General features: G+C 48.7%; 1 protein-coding gene across 1 annotated transcript; it reads right to left on the bottom strand.

Annotated features, from left to right (window-relative positions):
• Positions 1-3647: 3647 nt before the first annotated feature.
• On the bottom strand, positions 3648-8515 carry CBX1 (chromobox 1). Its single transcript, XM_024203741.3, has 4 exons — positions 7676-8515; positions 6801-6978; positions 5730-5824; positions 3648-5107 (listed from the first exon to the last, which is right to left on the bottom strand). Exons 1-4 carry the CDS (start codon positions 7813-7815, stop codon positions 4963-4965), a joined length of 558 nt encoding a protein of 185 aa, XP_024059509.1. The 5' UTR covers positions 7816-8515; the 3' UTR covers positions 3648-4962.
• Positions 8516-10097: the final 1582 nt, after the last annotated feature.

Here is a 10097-nt window from a genome sequence, read left to right on the forward strand (position 1 = left end):
CATAATATAGCAATTCTCTCCCCCCCCGGTTATGAGAGAATAAATGGCTGTTTGTTAAAGGGACCATCAGCTATAGGCCAAAACTCTACATTTCAAAATTCAAACCATTAATAGAAATGCTTTCAGTAAACTTAAACCCCCATGAAAATAGTATGAGTGGAGGGACTAAATTAACCTTCCTCTGCAGCATTTTGCTAAGCTATGGAAAGTAGAAGAGGAAATGTGCTATAAACAAAAGTAAAACCATCAGCTGTTTGTTTCTCAGCAAAGTGCACGTCCCTAGGAACACATGAACTAGTTTTTTAAAAATGTGATTAAGGTCCGGTATTAAAGCCTGGGTAAGGAAAATACGCTTAAATCTCTAGTAATGACGACAACCTCCAGGAAGGGTCCTGAAATGTTTCTGGAGCCCTACTATGGATTTATACCTATGGCCCAAAGTGGTTCCTGTACTAATTTTTTTTTATCCAGTTCTCTGTAGGATTTATTGCTACTTAGGGGCAGAACAGGGCCTTTAAAGCAAATGAATTTCCAGCCAGCATTAGAAGCTATGCAACTGATGTAAGTTTCCAAAAAATGTGTGACATGATCTGCAAATGTTATTTTTACTTAGTGCATCCATTGGAATAGTCCCTCTTTCCATTGAGGAAAGTGGGGATGTTATATAATATAAAGAGAAGTGTTTTCCTGAGAAGACATGGGTTTACAGGACTAGAACCAGTCTTGCTGCTAGTACGTGAACCTGACCAATCTAGTTTCACTCCAAGCTGAAATGCAAAAAGGAAGACAGCATTGGAGGTCAGGCAGCTAATTTAAAGTATTAACCACCTCAGGATATTTGTTTTAAATAGGATTTTTAATTTTGGTAGTTTTGCTTTGTAAATTTTACTCTCTCCCTGGGGCTAATACTTCTTGGGATTTACTCAAAATGGACACCACTCATTTGATAGCTAGTCAATTCAAAGTATTTTTAGAGGTTGCACCTGGTGCTAAGACACCCTGAAAATGTTAATTGTTTTACAACATTTTTCCAAACTTTCTCGGTGTTGGTGTGAGCAGGAAGCAGGAGAAACTGATTCCCACCTTGCTCCTGCGAATGCTTACATGAGGAAAGTTGATCAGGTGTGTGAGTTGGCTCCCTTGGGCCTCAGCCTTGTAGGATGGAGATTGACTGTAGGGGGGAGGGAAACCATGAAACTGACCACATACAGAGGTGTTGTAAATGAGCAGAGATTGCCACAGCATCCCTGTGCTCACAGCACGTCTTACTCCAGTGATGTTTCCTGGATTTCATTTTACAACAGCCAATATTTGCATCGTGATGGGACTTTTCAACAAAGGATCTCAAAGCTCAGTTAATGAAGCCTGGCCCAGAGAGAAATATTTCCCCCCATCTTTTGTGTTAAGGGCCAGCTTGATTCATTAACTTCCTTGAGGCCACAGAACAAGGGGGAGAACCTGAGTCTTGCTTTAACCACTAATCATGCTCTTCTCCAGTTTCTGCTGATTTCCAGCAGAAGGTCGTGGGGAAGGAATCTGTTCCACCAGGGTCTTTTCCACCTTTGTATCTGAGCCTGTGATTGAAATTTGTGCTTGTGTGAGTTGGAGTCAGAATGGCCTGCCAGATGGGCAGGTTGAGACAGACACAAGTGGAAAAAAAAAAAAACCAGTTGCCTCACAACGCATGCAGTTGCAAAGCAGCAAGTCTGAGAGGAAAATTAGCCCGACAGACCCATTTACTTCTGGGCTCCCTGCCCAAAGCTGTCACGTCTTGCTTTGGGCAGCCAGGCCATGGCCTCTTAATACAAACCAGAGGTAGAGGGGAAGGGGTTTAACCAGCTACCCACATTGCTGCTTTCGCCTCATTCCATGGCTCAAGCTGCCACCCTGCTGCTTTGTAATCAGGTGAAGTGGAGACTTTTGTTTTCAAAAGCAGGAAGTATTTCTCCACTGCCAATTCAGTGTCTGATCTCAGCAAGAGTTGTGATGGAACGTCATTTCTAAGGAGCATCAGGCTGTTCTGTTATTGTTCACCATTGGGGTCAGTCAGTTCAACATTAAGTCTCATTAAGGGCAGCCCCTTGCTTTTCCCAGACATGTAGGGTCTGGTGAAAGGACTGTGGCTGGAGACTGCCAAGGAAATCGCTCCTGTTCCCACGTCAGAGTCCATCAAAGCCCCACTCCTAATGAGACTTCTAGGCAGGGAGCGCATCAGCCTGTTGCCAGGAGCAGAGGGGCACCACTCAACACAGTCCAGGGAAGAGTCCTACTCTGGGCGGCTTTGAGGATTAGCTTCATACATGGAGAAACTAAGGCAGCGGGAGGTGTAGCATCCTGCTCAGCCATAGGGCAAGGCAGTGGCAGTGCTGGGACCAACCCCTTGTTCCAGCCACTCTGTGCAGCATTAACACTATTAGGAGGAAAGCCAGACTCTGCCTGTTAAGCTGCAGTTCCATCCCTGCGCTCTTGACTACACTAAAACCTCTTCTGCTACCTGCTGCAATTTAGATCACCAGCACCTCCTAGGGGATCCAAGCTTTATTATGTTCAATTAGCTGGACCCAAGTGATTAATACAGGTTTAACATCCTCAAGTGCCCCAGCAGAGGCTGTAATTTCATTGTGCTGTTGGGTACAGAGTGCACTTTTACAAATAAACTGGATTCCGATTGGCTGCATGCTTTTGTTTCACTAACTAAGCACCAGCACTCTGATTGGCCACCAACAAATGAGACTCTCACTAGTTCCTCTTACCCTAACTGCGTAACTCCAAAACCTAATGACCCAGCCCGCTGAGTCCACTTCTCAGTAATGGCACACCTAGGGCTGCAGCTGTCTGAATTACTCAGGTTTCAGAATATGCACCAGCACGTTTCCTGTTATGCCACAATGCGTTCGTTGGCTGAAACAAACCAGCCACGGTACATTTCACCATGCAGTACCCTTGATCTGTGGGTTCATTCTTGCCAGTTTGCAGCATTCCGTCACTCCTAAAAGGTTGGACAGGAATTAGTGAGGTTTGATCTTCCTGAGACCCTGGAACTATTAAGAGAGCTTTATAAAAACCACTGCTCCAGGCAAGACAGCTGACGACTCTGCACTCATTGCACAGAATCCTCAAGTCCTTTAAACAGAAAGGAAGCCTCATAACATCCATTCCATGTTTGTGCTGCACTTTCCCCTCTGACTGCTTACGTGACTTGCCCAAGATCAGCCAAGTTGGTGGCAGAGTGGGGAAGAGCATGTGAAAGCATGGTGCTCGCTACACACACACTTCAAGTGTGGTAAGTTCCACCGGTGCAAATTGCATCCAGACCCAGTAGTCACTGGCCAGTGATTACCAAATCCAGGGCTACTAGAACCCTAGGAGATTTGACTCGAACTTGCACTAGACACTAACCTCCTAGACACTTACTCTCTCCAGATGGGAAGTCAAAATAAATAGGCTGCTGGCTGCTCTGAAATTCCTGCCTCTGAAGCCACCTAATTCACAAATGCACGGGGGCCTATCACCCAGGCTGCATCAGTGATCCAGTCCTCTTGAGAGCGGACATCTGTAGCAACATGTTAACTCCTCTCCGTTAACTGTTCTACGCCTTGCGATCGACTCTCACACAACCACAGCTGCAGAAGGGAGCAAAAGTAAAATCGGGATTATAAATCTAAAATTTTATTGAGACAAAAACCGGACAGAACTTGGTATGAAGTTAAAATCCAAACACTTACTTTACATTTAAACAATGTTTTCACAGAAACCTAAACAACACATGCTTTTAAAAAAAGGTTTGTACAATGCAGTTCTAGATACATATCACCCTACAAGGAGGTGCCAAGAGCCTGTAGGAGCTCATGACTCCAGACATTAAATATTTCAGTATTTTTAATAAATCCGTTTGATTAAAAAAAAATTCAGCAGAGCAACAGAGCTGGCTCCAGTGCTGAAGTTTGGGCTTGAAAACAAATCACTTGTTAGGAGAGGATTTTGAAATGATTTCACCTCCCTCTCACATTACACTAATAGGATTAAAAACAGGGAGGAACGTGTTATCACATACATACGTACATACATACAGAGAATAAAGGGGATGCTGGACAGAATCCAATTGGGGTTGAAAAGAAATCAAAGAGAAATCAGAACTTTCTAATTTCACAAAATAGCACCTTAACGGAAAGGGGGTAGAAGGGCTTTTAAGGGGTTGATATCGATTCCCTCCCCATTCCCCACCTTCTCATTTACAATGCACAAGTCAGCAACACTGGCAGTTCTGTTTGGAGACACTACTAATTACAGGCTTGCATCTTTGCCGGTCCCGCCCCCCCCCACCCTGCCCCCAATAACATTGCTCTAGGGATTGAGGATTTGGACATTCACAGCTTCAGTCTCATACCATTGTCCCTCCCCCTAGTCCTATTACCAATACTTGGGGGTTTAAGTTAATAAAGATGTTTATAAAAAAGGATTCTGGTCATGGATCTGGAACACTGTCAACCGTTTCTCTCCCCCCCCCCCCTTAAAAAAACCCCACCCCACCCCAAACTGATACACCAGTAATAGCAAAAAGAAAAAACCTACACACATGCTACGCTGTAAAAATGCAGAGTTAACACTATTGGGAAGAAGGCTGTGGGTTGCTGAGATGGTCTTTGAAGAACAAGCAGTATCCATCTGCTCTCCCTTTCCCCAGCCTACCCAGCACCAGCGAGAGTTCTTCATGGAAGGGGCTTTCACTTCCTCTCCAGAAAGCTGCAGAACAGACAGCCTTGAAACACATCTCCCCCTCCCCCTCATGTCAGGCTGGTTTGAAGCTGGACACTTGGGCAGCTGCAGGGCACAGAAACCATACTGTCTCTTCAAAGGGCATCTTCTCAAGCCACCTCTCCGCTAAGTAGAGCTGCATTCTCTCACTGTCGCTCAAACCCACAGTCTGATCTTTATACAAAGGTTGGCCAGAGCAGGCGTGGGTTAGTTCTTGTCCTCTTTCTTGTCGTCGTCTTCCGAGGGGTAAGAGTGCCATGTCAGTCTCTCCTCATAGAACGAGATGACCACCTGGGGGCACTTGATGTTGGCTTCCTTTGCGGGGACCAGGTCAGCCTCATCAGAGTTCTTCCTACAGGGTGAAGCAGAGATACAGTGAAGGGGGTTGGAAACAGATGTCACTGGAGTAACCCAAGAAGCAGCAGGTAAGGAAGGCCTCGGCCAGATGGGTTTTCCAGGCAATGCTCCAAATGCCTGAGATGCAGGAAGCCCACCAAACAAGTTCAGGCATGAGGGGATTGTGGGGAGCAGGGGTCAAAGCTGCAGCCCCGCCCCCCATCTCATCTGCAGTACGCAACACCAAGCAAGACAAGTAGCTCCCACCTCTGGCCACAGCTGGGGATGAACAGACCTAGATCCCCCTGCCCCAGTGGCCCAACCCTGTTTGCCACAGCCGACAGGGGAAGCTGTGTCCGATGTGGCTCTATTCCAGGCACAGAACCGGAGGCCAGCACCATCAAGCCATGCCCTCCTCTCCCCAAGCTTGTGCCTGTGGCAGAGATCTTAAGAATCCCAGAATCCCAAGGGTCCTACCTGTTGATAGCAAATCCACGTTAGCCTCAGCGCCGAGGGTCAAGTCAGGCGGCAGCGCCACCACGAGATTTCAGGCCAGCTAGAAGGGACTCCCCAGGTGCAGCTCCTTGCCTCTCTGGCACAGAGTAAGTGAAGAAAGTGACGGACACAGACACACTCACCATTTCATCAGGAACATGAGCTCCCCGCTGGAATCGGTGGCGCCGATGATCCGCTCAGGTTCAAACCCCCGGGCAAAGCCTCGTGGTTTCTCCGACTGAAAGACAAAGAGGGACGTTTCTGCTTGCTGCCTGGGTGTGTCGCTGTGCCATTTTGTGAATTCAAATGAAGCAGACGTCATTGGATGGCTGCTGAGTGGGGTGACTAGGTGTGCCTCAGGCCTGTGTCTGCAGAAAACGGAACGGGCTACAAGGGGATCCTGCCAGGTCAGGTCTGAGGCACAGCAGTGGTGCTTACCTCCTTGCTGCCCAGGATGTGGAAAAAAGAACCTGATCTCCAGGGCTGTGGTCCTACGAAGTTCTGAGACCTTGCTTGCCAGCTTCCTCCTACACCAGCCAAGATGTCCATTCATCAGCTCAGGAGAAGGAAGCCAGACTTGGGGGGTTGTCTGTGACAGTGGGGCCCTTTTCTGGTCCCTTGTCCATGCACATATCTGGCAGAGTCCACCAACCCTTTGGGGGCAGAGGGCACTGTCCAGGGTTCTCTGCTCTGTGCTCCCCTTGTTTTGACCTAATAACCTGCACCACTATCCCCATTGTGCATATTTTTTTTTATTCCCGGTTGTCAGTGATGACCTGAGGTCAGAGGGGGGAGGCTTCACTGCTCTGGTGGACTCCGCCTGCCATCCCAGGAGGGCACCTCAGCTTAGCTCTAAACACTGCCCCCGATTTATCAACTGGCCTCTGGCTCTGAAGTGGGGCTTGATCTCTAACCGCCGTCACGCCAACAGAGACAGGGAGATGAGAAAGAATGTTTTTGCCCAGCTAAGGATTTTAAAGCACTTCACAGACACAACTAGCCTCTCTGTGGGGTTGGTGACTATTATCATCTCCAATTTACAGCAGGGAAGTGGCGTGGCGGGTCACAAGCTGTCAGCAGCAGGGCTGCGAATAGAACCCAAGGGGCCTGGCTCCCTGTCCTCCGCTCTAACTACTACACACTAGTGATGAATCCAGGAACAAGACTTCACATATAGGGGATGGGGAGGTTCTCCCCTAGTAGTCCTGCCTCACCTCTTCCTTTTTCTTCTTTGGTTTGCTCTCCTCCCCTCTGTCCTCTGTGTCAGATTCGGCTTTGCGTTTACTCCCCTCAGATTTCTCACTCTCGTGTGCGGTTTTCTGGGACTGGAGAAACTCTGCAATGAGGTCGGGGCAGTCGAGATTCTCCTCCGGCTCCCACGTGTTATCCTCGCTGAAATCAAAGGAGACAGCTTGCTCTCATCACTACGGCCTGTGGCTCAGGCCAGGGGGTTAGAGTCAGTGAAGGGACGCCCTGGATACAGGCCCATGGAGATGCGACCAGAGCCGTAGCGGTCTACACCCTGGCCGTGTTCTGGGTACCCTGATCTGGGAGGGAGGAGGCTGAGCTGTAGAAGCTGAAGCCAGTCACAGACTTGCCCTGATGGGTAGATGTGACCCATTTCCACACCAGCCCATAGGCACTTCACTCACAAGTTCAGACTTGGCTTTCTAGGGACGGGAAAGGGAATCCTTTAAGGCAATGTCTCTCGTTCTCCTCCCACATACACCGAACTGGATTGACCATCCAGATCAGAGAGGAAGGAGGGGCTGGGGATTGCCATGGCCTGTGAACAGCCCATCCCCAAGGGGAAGGAAGGAGGAAGGAAGTGGGACCTTCTTGCCCGCCCAGCTGGACTGGCATATAATGTCTTTATCATCACGATTCCCCCAGCAAGGCAGGGCAATTATTCCCATTTTATACACGGGGAACTGAAGCACAGAGAGGCTACGTGACTTGCCCAAGGTCACACAGGGAGGCTGTACTGGAGCAGGGAACTGAACCTGGCTCTTCCAAGCCCCAGACCGACACCCTAACCACTGTCAGCACAAGGCAGGATCACAGACTGGGATGCATCCTCTCCACTTACTCCGAGAAGCCTTTCCACTTCAGCAGATACTCCACTTTGCCTTTCACCACTCGCCGGTCTAGGACCTTCTCCACCACATACTCCTCCTCTTCTTCCTCTAAGACCTCCTCCACTTTCTTCTTGTTCTGCTTTTTTCCCATTGTGCTGGCCAGTTTTTCAGCTTAAGGGCGACGCTGCTAAAGTGGGGAGACACACACACACACGTCAGGGCGGGGGAAGCTGCAATACAAGGAGGCAGAGCCCAGGGCACTAATGCTGCCTTCTAAAAGAGAAAAAGAAACATACGTACAAAGCCTCAGAGAGGTGGAGCGAGATTGGCCAGCACAATAATCTGGCTCATCTAAGATCAGATGCTTCCCATTGGATAATGCTATTAAATAGATACATGTAGATCCAGCCTCCTCTCCACGAAGAACAGTCCATATCCCCCCCAAACCCTCAGTTTCCATCTCTTATCCTATCAAATTCAAGCTTCCCATCATCATCTTCAAGGCCTATGGGATCTCTGCAACACACCCCCAACCGGCCCAATTCCCTGACCGCATGGTACCTGCCACCATACCAGCTGGTGTGTGGAGCAGTGTCCCAGTCCCCATCTGCATAGCACTCTGAGTTTTCCTCCTTACAAAGCACCCACACTCAGGACATCCCTGGTCCATTCTCACTACTGACTCCCAGAACCTGCCCTTTTGTGAAATAGCCTCCCACATCTTGCTTCATTTTATTCTCCTGTCTAGGAATTTATATTCCCTGCTCTCACTTCGACATTACCAGATGTATCTTCAAAACCCACCTGTGTGGCAGGGAAATATCCCCATTTTACTAATGGGAAACTGAGGCATGGGGGACTAAGTGATTTGCCCAAGGTCACATGGGGAGTCTGTGGCAGAGCCAGAAACAGAACCCAGGTCACCTGAGTCCAGTACCTGGCATTGGCCACCGTGGGAAGACAGGACACTGGGCTAGCTGGACCTTTGGTCTGACCCAGTCTGGCTGTTCTTATGTATGCCATGATCATATGACCAGCCTTCCTCCCTTCATCTACTTAATTCAACTCAGTTTTGCAAAGCTCTGTGCTGCATTTCCAAACAGCGTAGTAGGAGAGGAGAGCAGCACATGGCAGATAACAGGACTGCTTCTTCTCCAAGGTAGCCTCAAGCCACATTCCCTGATAATCAACTACCCCCTTTTATTTATTATATGCCACAGGGAGGGGACTAGTTCATGCACACCCAGGGATATCGCTCCCCTACCCAAGCTATGGGTGTCACCCATCTGCACCAGCCGTTGAAATAAGAGCTGCTCCGTTTAAATCCAGTGACTATCAGGAAGCAGTGGAGAGGGCGTGGGAGGGAAGGACACTGGTTCACTGTGTGGCCTCCAGCTAGTTTCTTTGATGCAGTTTCCTCATCAGTAAAGGGAACGTAATAATGGGCAGATACTCGGCTTCTGTTTCCTCTCCACACAAGGAAAGTCTGCAGTGAGCAAGGCACACCCTTGCCAAGCGTCAGTCTGACCCCGCTAGCAAGCCAAACTCCCTGCCTCTCCCAACTGACACGATACACAGGGAGCATAAGAATACCACAGCCCCACAAACGCCTCCAGTGCTGCAGCTCACGCAGTAGGGACCTCTCCACACCATTCCTGGGAATTGAGACTCCCCCAACATAGATCTGGACTCCTAGAGTGGAAAGGCCCCCTGATAACCCAGCCTCTATTCTCCCTGCACTACAGGCATTTCTGGTTAAGAGCCATCAGTGGAATTCTGAGCCACCAGGGATACTTGGTCCCAGTTATTAGTTGCACTCATATTCTAGCATTACACTAGGACAGCATGGTCCAGCTGACACTGTGGATGCCCCCAGTATTAACTGGGGGTAGGTAGATCTTGGGGATCTGCATTGATGGGAGAGGAGGTCAGAAAGCTAAAGCAAGTAAGTCTTTGGTCACTAATTCTGTGCGAGGGAGATTGGTATTATTATACCCACATCACAGATGGGGAAAAGAGGCACAAAGAGGTGAAGTTACCTGCCCTGCATGTCACAGCAATCCAGTTGCAGAGCTGGGAGAATGCAGCTCTCTCGACTCCCCGTGCTGTATCTTAACCACTAGATCACGCTTCTAGCGGGAATTGTTCTTTTCTAATCAACCAGAACTGGCCAGAGTTTTTGCAGCCCAAATGCCAGGGAACAATTTCTGATCAGTCCTGATGAAAGAAAACTTGCCAAGCAAATGACTACAGAGCAGGTCAGACATGTCACCTGTCAAGAGACAGTTTTTTCCAGCTGAAGCCATTTTGAGTTGCACGAGAGAAACTTCAACGGGCAAAATTTTTTTTGCAAGTTTGGGTTAGCTTGAAAAGCAAAAAATTAAAAGCGAATCTTGTAGCTGCGCTGAGCCTGTGGGTCATCCCTCTGCACTG

The sequence above is a fragment of the Terrapene carolina genome, unplaced genomic scaffold (assembly GCF_002925995.2).
Source record: "Terrapene carolina triunguis isolate 2854851 unplaced genomic scaffold, T_m_triunguis-2.0 Scaffold193, whole genome shotgun sequence".
NCBI classification, from domain to species: domain Eukaryota; kingdom Metazoa; phylum Chordata; order Testudines; family Emydidae; genus Terrapene; species Terrapene triunguis.

What these genes read in the sequence shown, in the direction of transcription:
- CBX1 (XM_024203741.3), bottom strand. Translation starts at nt 7,815, where the DNA reads ATGGGAAAAAAGCAGAACAAGAAGAAAGTGGAGGAGGTCTTAGAGGAA. An exon ending in AAGTGGAAAGGCTTCTCGGA is followed by an intron (nt 6,979 to 7,675) that starts GTAAGTGGAGAG and finishes CTTTGATTTCAG; the next exon opens with CGAGGATAACACGTGGGAGC. An exon ending in CTCATGTTCCTGATGAAATG is followed by an intron (nt 5,108 to 5,729) that starts GTGAGTGTGTCT and finishes TTCACCCTGTAG; the next exon opens with GAAGAACTCTGATGAGGCTG.